General features: G+C 36.2%; 1 protein-coding gene across 2 annotated transcripts; it reads left to right on the forward strand.

Moving 5' to 3' along the window:
* Positions 1 to 2988: 2988 nt before the first annotated feature.
* Positions 2989 to 7171, forward strand: LOC111394619 (putative serine carboxypeptidase-like 23). 2 transcript variants are annotated; one of them, XM_023020529.1, is made up of 10 exons: positions 2989 to 3113; positions 3279 to 3727; positions 4170 to 4277; positions 4433 to 4528; positions 4878 to 4970; positions 5259 to 5347; positions 5749 to 6098; positions 6301 to 6393; positions 6612 to 6720; positions 6855 to 7132. In XM_023020529.1, exons 2-10 carry the CDS (start codon positions 3334 to 3336, stop codon positions 6984 to 6986), a joined length of 1464 nt encoding a protein of 487 aa, XP_022876297.1. In that variant the 5' UTR covers positions 2989 to 3113; positions 3279 to 3333; the 3' UTR covers positions 6987 to 7132. The 2 variants fall into 2 exon arrangements, with proteins under 2 accessions (XP_022876297.1, XP_022876296.1); XM_023020528.1 differs by lacking the exon at positions 2989 to 3113 and having other exon boundaries at positions 3219 to 3727; positions 6855 to 7171.
* The last annotated feature ends 8035 nt before the right edge of the window (positions 7172 to 15206 follow it).

The raw sequence follows: 15206 nt of genomic DNA on the forward strand, positions 1-15206 counted from the left end.
TTCTTGATTGAATTATTGGATAGAAGTTTCATGAACCATTGGATTAAATTCCAAGTCTTGGAAGCACTTAATACCGTTCATTACCAATCATTGTCCCTCCTAAGGTCAATAGTGGATAATCAGTGGGATGGATCTTATTATGGAAGGCAAGGTTACAATGGCAATGGGTATAATGCAGGTGCTGTTGTGGCATCAAAGGGAACCACCAGCAGCCTGTAAGTTGAATTACTGGACTGTGCTGATTGAGTTTATCAGAGAGACTAAATTAATGTGAACGTTAGAAGTGTGGTATGAAAAAATTTGTAGCTGGATCATATTTCATGAGGTGTAAGGATTTTTTATGACTTATTTTTGAAATTTTGATGTGTCTTAAAAGAGTTCTTCATAATAGTTTGTAGCTTATATTTATTTATTTGTTCTTTTGGAGCTTTGTGATGTTAATTACTTTTATAATTCTCATGTCTAGTAGAAAAGCTTCGAAATTTATTTAGTTCTCAACGCTTGTACAAATAGCATCCTGAATTCGATGAGATTGTATTTGCATTACGAAGAGGATTCTCGAGTGAGATTGCTTCAACAAGCTTCTTCAGGTATGCTTGTGGCAGTTCCTTAGTAAGGGCCCGTTCGGCGTTGCCTCCTTTTTTTTTTGCTTGTAGAAGAACTTTTGGAAGAAGTTATCTTAACTTTTGTTTGAAAACTAATCATTTTCTATCAAATATATGCAATATTTCGAAAAATATTTCTACCAATTATGAATAAGAGAGAATTTGTTATAGCCATTTCTGTACATTCAATGCACTTTACAAAGGACCCTTCTTATTCTGATGGCCTGGCCTAGTCAATACCTAGTCTTGCCCCTTTGAAGTTTTGTCTATGCATGGAATTCTAATAAATGACAAATGAGCCTGTAAAATCAATTAGACCGTGATGGGACTCTCTTGTAGTAATAACGCATTGATCTAGTCGTCAGTGGAGCCACAAAAGACTATCTAAATTGATTCATTTCTATCAATAAGCTACACCCATATTGATATATCTGTTCCATAAGTAAATGATTTTTAATTAAATAATTGTTTTCGATTCACTGGATCTTACCTCTTTTGGAAGCAACATTGGATCAGCTTCATCTAGAAAGCTCTTCTAGATAGAAAAGTACTTTCATAAAATTAGCCGAATAGGTCAAAAAGCTACTTTTGGATTTCAAAAGCTCCTCTTAGCTTTTCATAAGCCAAACAGGCTTTAAGCTTTGCATGCCTGAATGTTGAATTTAACTAGCCTGAACTGGCCAATTATTTTATATGCCTTTGTTAATAATGTTCAGTTCAATATGCCAAATGCATCTTTACTGTTTAAATCATAGTTAACAGGTCTAGTTATGCTGTTAAGTTGGTACTATTAAGAGAGTAGGGGAACACTAGTTCCTGATATTGCCTTAAAATCAGGCACTTTTACGTTTTTGATAGGGTATGTTTGGTATGCTTGACATGATAAAGACAAGGCATGATTGAAGGAAGAGAAATACATGTGATGTTTGTCCTATATTTGGTCTAATCGAACATATTGAACATTGCCAGTGTGCTGGAACATTGACTTTCAGGAATGAGGTTTCGACTTTTGTGTTACAGAACTCCCTCATTTTTTGCCCAAATTTGGAAGGACTAAGAATTGTGGTCTAATTGAAAGGTGGTTTTACTCCAGCCAAGCCCCGAAATCCAATTTTGTGAAACTTCTGGCCTAAAAGTTGCGTTGAGTTGATAGTTGGCATAAAATTTTGTCGTTGATCATGTCATTTATCGAATGCACATTCTGTTGGATGTTTATCGTCTAGTTACTTTGAACTTCCAGCAATTCTAGCAATGAGCTGATGCCTGATGGAATCTCAGAAGGGATTCATATAGTTTAATCTTGAGATTAGGACTCAGTTTGTTGCACGAGTCTAGTTTTTTGCTTCCGAGTTCTGTCGCACTGCATATTGCATCATTTCTTTCATAAGTACTTATGTAAAGAAAATTACATGCACAGACTTTTGGTAACTTGTAGTTAAGAAAAACGAGTAATAAACTTTATTTAAAGTAAAAAGAACATAAGAATTAAAGATGAAATTGAGTAGGGTAGTAGGGCTAGGGCGGCCTTCAAAAGGTAATACTCAATGGAGACCATAACAATCATGAAGGGTCTACCAAAAAAAAAAAAAAGTAAATAATAAAATGACTATTTAATGTGCAATTGGTCCAAATGGAAATTTCTTTTCTATCTTTTAACAAGAATTTGCTTCTGCTGAGGATTTGATTACTCATTGGATTCTGTTTTAGATCGAAAAGTCGAATGACATATCAGTGTCACTTTTAAATTGTTTAAGTTATCAGACGACTTAATTCAAATCTCACAATCCATCTAAATACAACAACCAGAAGTGTCTATACGTATTAAAGATATGAATATAAATGAAATGTGGAAAATCCTTTTTCTTTTAAATATTTTAAGCTAAGAGACAACGTAAGCGTGAGTTGTTTCTTGGCATCTCTCTCACACATGTATGTTCTTCTTTGTGGAATTGACAGCTTGGAAAAAGTAATCATTTCAAGAAAATCACGCATCCAATGTCGGTGGACCCATAAGGGTAAGTGAAGACCAAGGATTCTGTTTGGCATGATAAGATAGCTTTCTTGATTGAATTATTGGATAGAAGTTTCATGAACCATTGGATTAAATTCCAAGTCTTGGAAGCACTTAATACCGTTCATTACCAATCATTGTCCCTCCTGAGGTCAATAGTGGGAAAGAAAAAGATCAAATAAATAACATGGATTCTTTTGAAATTAGAGGCAAGCAAAGATTTTGGATTCAAACCATGACAAACCGCAAGAAGTTTCCTTTCAAAAAGTCATAATAATAATTATGGACGATGCTTGATACGTTGTATCAAACACAAGAAAATATTATATAATAGAGTGAAATTCAAGGACGCCGAATTTAGTCAATTTACCCTTTTGCACCTACCGCTAATGATTAGGCTTGTTTCACACGAATAATCCGTAAAGTCCCTTCTTTCTCCGAGGGAAGCCGAAGGCTAGCAATCTTTTTCTTACTCAACTTCCCAACTTGCCCTCATGGTGAGATCCTTTTATCCCTCCCTCCGTCCCTTTTTTTTTTTTTTTTTTTTTTTTTTGTGGGGGTCAAAGAGAGGCCGATGTAAGTGATGTCTGGGGTACAAGGCCTATCAGTCAGTTGTGCTGAGGCCAATAAAATATATTCTTTTCTTTCTTCATACTGTGCAGTATTATAAAACACAAGAAGGCCTACTCTACTGGAGATTCACCTAAAATCAGTACTATGGCAGGACAACATGCATTTTTCTCTGCAAACATCTGCCTATCCATGTTTCTCTTTGTAATGCTTCCTGTACTTGGCCATGGCTTGGGAACTGATCAAGCCAGTTCACTTATGGCCTTGCGCCAGTCGAAAATGGAGTCTCGAGGCATGACTGCCGACGAGAAATGGACAGAAATGAGTGTTAATGGCTCAGAAAAAATAGCCTCTGATTTAGGAAATATGAAATATGATATGATAAAAGGTGGACTTCCTGGACAGCCATTAGGGGTTAAGTTTAAGCAATATGCAGGATATGTTAATGTTGATGAAAAGAAAGGAAGAAGCCTTTTCTACTACTTCGCTGAGGCTGCTGAGGATCCTTCTTTTAAGCCACTTATTTTGTGGCTCAATGGAGGTGAAAACTCTCTCTCTCTCTCTCTCTCTCTCACAATTTTATACTCATCTGCACCCGTACCCACATATAGCATGCATTGTGCAAATGTTGAGACTTCGACGAAAAAATGAATCTAGTCTGCAATAGGGCATCTTGAAGACTAAACTTCAATAAATAAGTTTTTCTTCTCCCTAGGAGATTAAGGTTTTAAACGAGGGGAATGCTGATTCTCTGTTTCAGTGTCAGAACATTAAAAGTACCACTCTAACTAGATTCACAGATCCACAAAAGTGGTGAAGTAAATAACTGATCTTGTCATGGTTATATAAATTATTTTAAGACCATTAGGGCATTTTTGGCAGTTTGTAACAAACGAGATTTTAGCTTATTTTCTTAATCCTTTGTCAATTCCACCACTCTAAACGTGCCATCATTAAAGTTTTTTATCTTCAATTATGTACAGGACCTGGTTGTTCATCACTTGGAATGGGGGCAATGGCTGAACTTGGACCTTTTGGGGTAAATCCAGATGGTAAAACACTCTATTCAAGAAAATTTGCATGGAACAAAGGTATATATAAGATTTGCATGTGCTTTTTATCTTATCACATGATCATTTTTAAATGGCCTCCCAATTCCTCGTGTTATAATGTGAGCGCGGCACGGAGTAATTGTCCGGGCTAGGCTAACCTGATTGGAGTCTATGCTTTCGTGTATGTGATGCAGTTGCAAATATATTGTTTTTGGAGTCGCCTGCAGGCGTTGGATTCTCTTACTCAAACACGACCTCAGACTATGAGCTGTCTGGAGACAGAAGAACCGGTAAAATACCCAGTGCTACAAAATTTGACAGTATAATGAGCAAAATTTTTACGTTTTCCTTCATTAACACACTCTAGTTTGTCTAGTCTACTTACAGACATGCCATTAATGAAATCTTTTCCATTTTGAACTTGTTAAATAACATGAAAATTTTCGAAAGCAATCACCATCAAGTAGATTGGTTTCTTTAATTCAACTAAGACCACATTCTGAAATTTTTAGTTGAATAAAGAACTGGGAAATGAAGTTTTTCAATCAACTACTCAAATCAGCTTCCCTGTTTTTACAAATATTAAGATTTTTTGGATAATTTGTTATAGTCCTAGATCATTTTTCTGTCATGTTGCAGCTGAGGATGCGTATACATTTTTGATAAACTGGTTCAAGAGGTTCCCTCATTACAGGACAAGGGATTTCTACATAACCGGAGAAAGCTATGCAGGTAACTTCAGCAAAAAACTTCTCCTTCCAACATGAAAGAAATCATTTGAGTAAAAACAAAATAAAAAGAAAAGAATAAGAAGCTACTTTTAAATTAAGACATTCTTACGGCATTTTGATTCACTGGATATAGTCTCGTCTCCAGGGATTTCACTCTTTTTTCGAGAACTTAATAAAACTTCAATATAAAAGATTAAATGATTTTTCAATATTTCAAATATGGGGTGGCAGTTCGTAGAAAAAGTCCTCTGTCAGCACTCTGATTGAACTTCAATAATAATCATGACAGGTTACTATATTCCCGAGTTAGCAGATGTTATTGTCAACAGAAACAAGAAAGCACACTCGTCTTCAAGGATCCAACTTAAGGGCATCATGGTAAACTTTTCTGGAAATATCCCTCCAGTACATTGAATTTTTTTTAAAGTTTTCCTGAACTATGGAGCAGAGTCTTCAATATTCAGTAAGAATAAAAACTGGAAGGGAAAATATATGTACCTATTATGTGTAATTGGATAAATTCATGCAAAATTTTATGAATAATTAAGATCAATTCGGGTCAGTTGATATGCAGCATTGTCTTGATGTGATTTAATCCTGCAATTTATGTAGCAATAGACAAGACTGAGTTGTCAAAAAGGACTCACAGCGGAATCCAAATTTAATGGGACTAAATTTTAGTTTGCTGTTGTTTTTATTAGATATGCCATATATTCTTGCTTGACAACTTGTAAATTTAGAAGGTCTTTGTCTATGCTTACATAATTTCTATCTTGTAGATTGGAAATGGGATAATGAACGATGATACAGACAATAAAGGTATTATCGATTTTCTTTGGAGCCATGCACTGATTTCAGACGAAACGTATCAAGGGCTTACAGGAAAGTGCAAGCCAGGAAGCTCAAGATGTGGAAGTTTAGATGTAGATGAAATTGGAGCTATAGATTTTTATAATATATATGCCCCATTATGCTCGTCTTCCTTCAGATTGTCAAACAAGACGAGAAAAGAAATAGGATACGATCCTTGCGAATCAGAGTATGTTTACAGCTATCTTAATCTTCCCCAAGTACAGAAAGCCCTTCATGCAAACAGAACAAAACTTTCCCACAAATGGGAACTTTGCAGGCAAGAACCTTGATATTTGAAAAAGTTTTTAATACAATGTTTTATACATTGGATTAGACAGGATTGTTGTCATTAATCTTTTCTAGTTCCATCGAATCTGGTGTGGCGTATCAAACATTCCTGACAAAATAAAATTATTCTTGATATTTGAAAGTTGAATAGAATTCCTGGATGTTTAGACAAATTTTCTGTTTTTTCTCAGTGTTGTGATCAATTCCTGGAGGGACAGCCCATCAACAATGTTTCCAATATATAGGAGGCTTATGGCCTCGGGTCTTCGGATACTTCTTTACAGGTAATTGTATTTCCTATTTAAAAGGCTGAACACAGATTACAGTTAGAAGCAACAGGAATAGGCCTAATTGGACACGTTTTCTATATAAATGTGTGTGTATATCTCGTTATTTGAGAACCCTTTTCACCTTTTGGGCTTCAACTGAATCGAAGAATACGTTTGACGAGCCTCTTTTATAGTGCATAGATTTTGCAAATGCTAATATACATCTTTGTCAGTGGGGATGTGGATGCTGTGGTTTCAGTGACTGGTACAAGATATTCCATTGCTTCTTTGAACCTCAAAGTGATCAAACCTTGGCGTCCTTGGATGGATAAAACCGATGAAGTAGGTCTTAGCCTTCAATTTCTTTGCATAACTAAACCTTCAATGACATGTTTGTTATGCTGGGTCTCTATCGAGCTCTGCATACTAAATACCATCTATTTAGTATCAACTATCCTGATTTCTTTTTTCTGCAGGTGGCTGGATACCAAGTAGTTTATGATGGTTTAACTTTCGCAACAGTTCGTGGCGCGGGTCATCAGGTTCCACAATTTCAGCCCCGGAGAGCTTTCATTTTACTGAAAATGTTTCTTGCAGATCATTTTTAAGAGAACAGAAACTGAAGTTATGGAATTTTTTATCTTATAGTAGTTGATGAAAATAATCTGAGCATCAAATCAATTATTTTCCGTCGGTTTTTTCTAAGTGGAACAAATGATTGAAGTATAATTTGAGGATAATCATTATGAAGTTATGTCTCTATGAGTACTCATAATTTTACAAGGTTAATGAACTATGGTCGCATTTGGTACTCAATAATGAGGAGCAACAATATTTTGCTTCTTTTACCTCTTTTAATACTAATAGTTAACAGGCCACAAGGTATTACCAAAATCTTAAGTAGTTTACCTCTAAAATAGCTTCATTTACTTGCATCTTTATGTCTTCTTTTATGTATGAATCCACCCCCCCACCCCATGTTTTCACTGTTTCTCGTCTGTTGCTGGACAATTTTCAGCAGCCAGTACTTCACAGACAAAAGTTCAATTCAGAAATATTTTCCATCTGAAAGTTAAGGTGTTATAAGATATAGCATTTCTTCTCTTCATTCCGACCAACACAAAAAGAAAGAACACCAACAACAGAAACAATAAATTGACCTTTATTCCCAATATAATAAGCGTTGACTACAAGAATCCTGTTTTTTTCTTTATGTTAAGTTCATCATACAAAATAAAAATAAGATGAAACTGTGGACCCTATCGTCTTATGTTCAATAAATTACTTGGATATAACCAGTAATTACTGCAGCTTCCGAGGATGCTGCCAGCTTTGTAATGACAAAGTTGAAGGAAACAAAATCCAATTATTTTATTAAATTAGGGGATTAAAAAAGCCAAGACTGTTGAATTTGTTAGGAAACCCTTGTCAAGCTGCTAAACATCTGGTGTCATCGTTTTTTTTAGCACGTAGAAGTTCAATATTCTGCATCTCTTTGTCCCGGAGTTTCCATGAAGTTGGTAAAGGATAACTATACAAGATTACTGAATTTCAGTAAGGTATAGTTCCAAAATGAAAAGTCATAACTGGATGTTTTCAAGAATTTTACCTAAATAACGTAATACATCAGAAGTGGTATAAAAAAATAGGTCTGAGGAATGGAAAGAATCAAAATTGCCTTTGTATTGTGTCTTCTGTTTTCATGCCTCCTGGCCTCAATACAATGTTATGGTGGGAGAGGATTCGACCCCTACAAATACTTAACACGCATCAGCAGTTCAAAGATCACTTGATTATCTTCAAGAGGAGCTGCAACTGAGTATTCACTGGTTCATGTAGGATCTCAGAAGGGTTTAAAGGATGCTGGCAGGATCTTCATTTTGTTGGGGCAACCAAAAGAAATAAATTTTGCTCAGTTTTCCGGGTATGTGACTGTCGATCCAGAGGCTGGCCGGGCACTCTTCTATTACTTCATAGAATCTGAAGTCTTCCACTAAGCATCTAGTCCTGTGGCTAAATGGAGCCAAGTCAGTAGATATTTTTATTAATGTTATTGCCGCAGCGGCGGAGCCAGCACCCGGCAAGGGGGCGCGGCCGAGCGTGCTAGCTCCGTCAGAGTCTTCAGTGGCCATTGGGACCGCCGGGTTGGCAGCAGGCACCTGCGCACAGCCGAGTGAGTTTTTAAGGCTATTTCTGTAATTTTAGTAAACTAAGCATCTAGTCCTGTGGCTAAATGGAGCCAAGTCAGTAGATATTTTTATTAATGTTATTGCCGCAGCGGCGGAGCCAGCACTCGGCAAGGGGGCGCGGCCGAGCGTGCTGGCTCCGTCAGAGTCTTCAGTGGCCATTGGGACCGCCGGGTTGGCAGCAGGCACCTGCGCACAGCCGAGTGAGTTTTTAAGGCTATTTCTGTAATTTTAGTAAATCCTCATCGGTCCACAAAGCAAGTAGCAAGTGATGTGCTAGGCTGTTGACTATGAACGTACTCCTTTAATTGCTACCAGCTGCGAAATGGGATCAGATTTGATGGCAGACCGAAAGCGTGGAAGAAGACGACCAGTTTTGATTTTTTTTTTCCTTTGGGTTGATCTAACCAAAAATTGGGCCTTTAAAAAAATAAAAAATTAAGCCCAAATGAGGAAATTGAATCCAATATGTCGGTCCATGATATATTGGTGTTATAGTTAATTGATATTTCCCATTTTCCCCTATTTGAAACGGCAGCAAACAACAAACCCTTGGTCCCTCACCCTTCAATTTTCATATTTCTATTCGAAGCAGTAGTAGCAACTAGATGTGGTGACCATGTGTTGGTGTGCGAAGTCTCAGAGGTGAATCTTCGAAGGACTCCAAGGACTGGAGACGCGACTGGCGTCTGGCGAGGCCGAGCAACTGAGCGAGCAGCCAGTATTGTGCAGTCAACAGTGGTGGTCGGTGAGTTCAATACTTGTAGTTGAAGACATGAATATTTGAATTGTTTTGGTTGTCTCACTTGTCTGTAACTCTATAGTCTCTGTTGACTGTTTTCCTTGTATGTTGATGTACTGTATTTGTTGATTTGTGCTTGTGCAACTGCAATTTGTCGACCCTTTGTTGTCTGTTGATCGTGTTGAGAGTTGAGTTGAGTGTGTTGAGTACTTGGGTGACTTGAGTTTGTTGGAGACTTGGAGTTTTGATTGACTTGAAACTTGAGTGTTGAACATTTTAGTGCATTTTACATTTTAGTACATTTACATATATATACAACAATTTTTGATATTATTTAATCAAATTTTAATACGATGGTTGATAATCGGCGATCAACGGTCAAAGTCAACGCCCTAACTAAACATGGAACCTAGATACGTCCCTGGTTATTGGCATCATTTAATTTCCTTTTTGCAATATTTAGTATCTCGAAAAGCATATTTCTCATATTCTATGGATGAATGATTATGCATCTTTTGACAGGACTGCTCTGCTTTTCTAAACTTTTGGAGGTAGAGCAATGACAGAACTTTGACTATTTCTAATGTAGGATATGGTTTGTTGAACTCCTTAAGAACAGAGAAGTAGGGAAGAATTCAACAGAAACAATACAAGAAGAATAGAAGTAGAAGAAGACAGCAAGAAAGGGGAAGAAAGCAGAGAGAATGGGGGAAAGAAATAGAAATTCAATGAGGAAAAGGGAAGGAAAATTTGGGCAATAAGCCAAGCAATTCATTTTTCAATTCATGCAATCATCGTCTGGTTTTCAAGCTTCATTACACATTCTTTAAATAAGCAAAACAAAACTAAAAGCATAAAGGGCTTGGGTCAGCCCATTAATACAAGCCCACTAAAGAAAGTATAAATAAAAGTCCATAATACAAAAGGCTGATGTCCGCATCAATTCTCCCGGGTGGGAAAAGAACTCGACCCTGGCGAGTAGATAAAACACAAAAGGTTGACATCAATCTCCAAACCATTAGCTACGTGGCTAACTTCATACCATGGAGGATGATCTTTCTTAAGAACCAAATATTGAAACTCGACAATTGATATCAATGAAAGCAATGTATTCGCAAGGATAGGATCCGACCAAAGGGGACGATCTCTCCTTTTAATCAAGTACTAATATGGAATTCCCAATAGCAAACACTCATGCAACTCATCTCCAAAATCTTCATGTGGTTGTGCATAGTGAGGAGCACAAAAAGCTAGTATCTAAGATTGGCTTGTAAAGATAAAAGATTGCAACATCGAATGCTTGAATATACCTTGATTATGAAACGATACTTCTATGTTGAAAATATAACTTTCATTTAAGTGAAATGGCTAGTCAAATAGAAAACCTTTGTGTGAATACTACAATTTATATTGCACATCTAAAGTAAATTCTAAACTTTCATGGTTAAAAAATGATTTGACCTTTTCAACTTGACATGAAATTTGGGAACATTGTCAATATAATGAAGAGCTAACACATCGTGTCAATAATTAGTGAGCAACATCCTAATGTCAATAGGAAGAGTGTGCAATAGAGTAATGACCTTAGAGAACAATGTGGCAACCCGTGGAATCTCATGTAATTGAGGAAGAACTAAAACAAAGTCAACATAAAAGTCTTGCAACATAGTAGGCACTAAATCTAGGACATCTGAAATGGTTGACTTCGGTGGCATTGCTTTAGGTACTTTCTCAATTATGTCAATCTTAAATGTATCGACTACATATGTGGTCAAAATAGGGGACAAAGATACTATTCACAACTCATGACATCCGTGAAAATGGAGGAAAGAACTGTACTATAATCATCTAGACAAACTTCTAAAGATCTTATAGCTCATTACAAGTAAGGACTGATCTTGTCAGCACATTTCTCAAGAAGTCTTTCCATCATACTAAATGCAATCGGAGAAACCTCCTTGTGTTTATTTTGAACACTATCCAAAAAAAAGGTAATCAAATGTAAAAGAATATTGTCACTTTCTTCTAATGTAAAGATAATGATAGTCTCTATAGATGTGAAGACATTCCCTAAATGATTTCCTTTGAGAGCTACAAAAAAGTGTTGGTTCATATCAATTATCACACGTTCACAATCTAAGTCCAACAAGATAAGATAGTATTTTGCATTAGCCATAGTATCTAGTGTCATAACTGTCAATTATTTCCTTTGAGATGTGAAGACATTCCCTAAATGATTTCCTTTGAGAGCTACAAAAAAAGTGTTGGTTCATATCAATTATCACACGTTCACAATCTAAGTCCAACAAGATAAGGCAGTATTTTGCATTAGCCATAGTATCTAGTGTCATAACTATCATAGTATACAAATTGATGGATGTGCTCGTGAGAGATGCCAATGACGATATAACCAAGGGAAAGATATCTTACATTATTTCATCACAAAAAGGGAGGATCAGGTGCCGTAATATGAGATATTTCACCAAGGCAAGAAAAAACAGCTTCTTGGATAGCAACATTAGGATGTCTTAACAGCTTATTTGAGACCAATACTATGCTAAATGTATTAATATTTGTGAGCATGGAAACAACACGCAATTGGCCCACTCGTGAAAGCAAATATTCAGTATGTTTAAATAATTATAGAAGTTCATTAGAAGACAACGAAAATTGAAGAAGTTTTTTTATTTTTTCAATTTTTTTAAAATAACAGGCAAACACACCTACATAAAAAGCAAAACTTTTAATACAGAAGAAATTGATACTTTACAAGGCTCTAAAAAGGTCAAATAATGTCCCATTCATGATTTTTATGTTGGCACGACTTCGGTGGCAAAATTCTATTTAATCTTCCGAACGATGCCAATCAACAAATGTAAAAGATCACCCGCGAATAGAATCAGGAAATTCTCTCTCTCTTTTATCACCTTTCATTTTTTCGGTCACTTTTTTATTAACTGTACTTTTACTAGGCCTAAAATACTAAGGCAGGCCGAAACTGAAAATCAAATACCCAAGTTTACAATGCAAAGCCCAGAATACCAAGGCACAGCCCAATTTGAAATGCCCAAATTAAAAATCACACACCCACTATAATCGCTACCTGAATACCTCCAACCATATTCAAGTGAATTGGAGAAAATTGTGGATCGAGGGAAGATGAGGAATCGACGGCTACGGTGATGACAGACGTCAGCGCTGTGAGGATGACCGGTGGTTGGGGTAGCCGACTGGTGGCTTGCTGTCGATCGACGACGATAAGGAGTCGTAGTTTTGGTACTGTTGGTGGTTATTGTGTAGCTTGGTGATAGGCACGATTTGTGCAATCGCGAATTGCAGATGATGGTGGTTGGTGCATTGACTGTATGGGTAGAGGTATAAACAGTTAGCGGCTTACATTAGTAGTGTGGTAGGTATTGTGCGTTCTCAGCAGTTGGAGGAGCAGTTGGGCTGTGGTTGTTTACCGGAAATATTTGGTGGGATTATGGTTGGCGGTAGAAGTTGCGGGTTTTGGGTGAATATTTTTTGTGGTCGTCTTACTGTTTTATGGGTGAAGATGGCTTTGGGTAAATGACAGTAGTGGGTTTGCAGCCATGGATTTGTTTGTGGTTGTGTGTAATAGACGAGGATGGAGAAGATGACTAGAGTTACAGCAGACTAGTTATTGTGTGTGGATTGATAGTGTAGAAGTCTTCCCTAAGTTGGGCTCTGATACCAAGATCTAGGATATAGTTGGTTGAACTCCTTAAGAACATAGAAATAGTGAAAAATTCAACAGAAACAATACAAGAAGAATACGAGCAAAAGAAGAGAACAAAAAGGAAAAGAAACCAGAGAGAATAGGGGAAAGAAATTGGAGAAGAAACAGAAATTTGGAGAGGAGAAGGGAAGGAAAAATTGGACAACAAGTAAGCAATTCAATTTTCAATTCATTCAATCATAGTCTGGTTTTCAAGCTTCATTACACATTCTTTAAATAAGCAAAACAAACCTAAAAGCATAAAGGGCTTAAGCCTGCCCATTAATATATGTCCATAATACAAAAGGCTGATGTTCGCATCAATTTCGAGTCAATAATGGTATAACAAGTGCTCGGTCAGTCTTTGGAAGCATGTTTGGTATACGATCTTGGACACGGTTTACTCCGTGTAAAAAATGTCGAGAAAGACTACGTAGTGTTAAAACTATGATGTCGGGAGTACAGTGGCAAATTTTCTCTTCTTGGAATTCCCAACTAGTGTTGGATTTTCTTGCTCACATATGTCATCTGATTTTGTTTGCATCAGATTATGTTAGTGGAGACAAACAAAATCAGATTTCGAGACAAAACTATTGGGAAGATTTCGAGAGTACAAAATCAGAGACTTCGTAACCGAAGAGAGTTATTCTGGTTATTAAGTGCCTCAACTTGTCGATCTAATTCTTAACAACAAAATCGCAAATCAGACTGTCATCTGATTTAAAAGGAATTGCAATGAGTTTCAACAGATTATCATCCCACATAAGTTACTTCTCGCATATACTATAGGCGTTCGGAAAGAAAGATTGGACAAGATAATATTAAAAATGAAAATTAATTTACTTTTAGTCACCTATCAGTTATTGTACCGAACATGCCTTTATGTGTAAGTAAATACGTAAGGCCTAACTTTCTACCAAGAATTTTAACATGAATATGAGATAATTCTGTAATGCATTTATTGACTTTGAGGATTTACCAAGAGGCTTGTATGAGTGACACATTCTCTTATTTCATATGAACTTCATGAGGGAAATGTCTCAAATTGCAATTTTTTCTTCCATATCAAAAGTGAACATTTATGCTACCTTATGTTCTACATCTTCAAACATTCGCCTGGTACACTTCGATTGCTCTTTCTTCAATATCCTTAAAAACAATAACTAAATATAAACAAGATAGAAACAAGAAAATAAGGAAAATATCATGGAGATTCTTTTCCTCGATCCTGGATAGTGATTTAACTACTTTTTATTTATCGTAAAAAATTGATATCTGGATTCGATCCATGCTCAGATAATTATGTCTGCAACTACTTGAACACTCTAGAAGTGTTTTTTGCACTTAATGCCAATTTGGCTCTATGTGTAAGCATAATGATGACAGCCCAGTCCACCTTCACCTCGTTTAATAGTTTATGACTTCGATTTTGAGGAAATTTATTCTATATATTCGACATAAGTCTTAAAATTTAACAAAATTTAAGTTCATGGGTAGTAGAGATATGGATGGAACAGTGCCAGCAGCAATAACTACTCGATACACAAACTCGGACCCTGAATAAAAACTTCATGGTACCTGTGGGACTCCGGAGACAAGATAACGCATAACTCGTTTTCTCAGATTTTCTTCCTGTCTATCCCACTAAAACATAGAATCTGAAACATTTTGTAGATTATTTTTAAGGTTGTAGGCTATGCAGTTGAATACCAGAATCTAAAATTTGTGACTAAAATAGTAGGAAATTTTGTTCCAAGTGACCAACCTAAATGTGCCTTACTTTCTTCTCATCCTTCATAGAGAGAAAGCTTCATCCACAACACAACTGAATGGGTATCGAGATACAACTACAATCATAAAATTAAGTCATTATTCTCAACAAATTTAGAATCAGCTCACAATATATCAACATAACTGAAATGTTTTTGTTAGTTCAATCGGACAAAGACTAATCTCAATTCATATTCACTTTATTTAAGTTTGCATATCGTTTTCGTAACAAATTTTAACTCGAATAATGACTTGCATTATAAATGTTGATTCTTGAGTATAATTTCCTCATTCGAACAATCTGAATATACTTACACTTTCAAATTACCAGCATGGAATGTTTGTTTAATCATAACAGTAATATCTTTGTCTTCATTTAATTTGAAGCACA

This window comes from Olea europaea, chromosome 5, assembly GCF_002742605.1.
Source record: "Olea europaea var. sylvestris chromosome 5, O_europaea_v1, whole genome shotgun sequence".
Classification (NCBI taxonomy): domain Eukaryota; kingdom Viridiplantae; phylum Streptophyta; class Magnoliopsida; order Lamiales; family Oleaceae; genus Olea; species Olea europaea.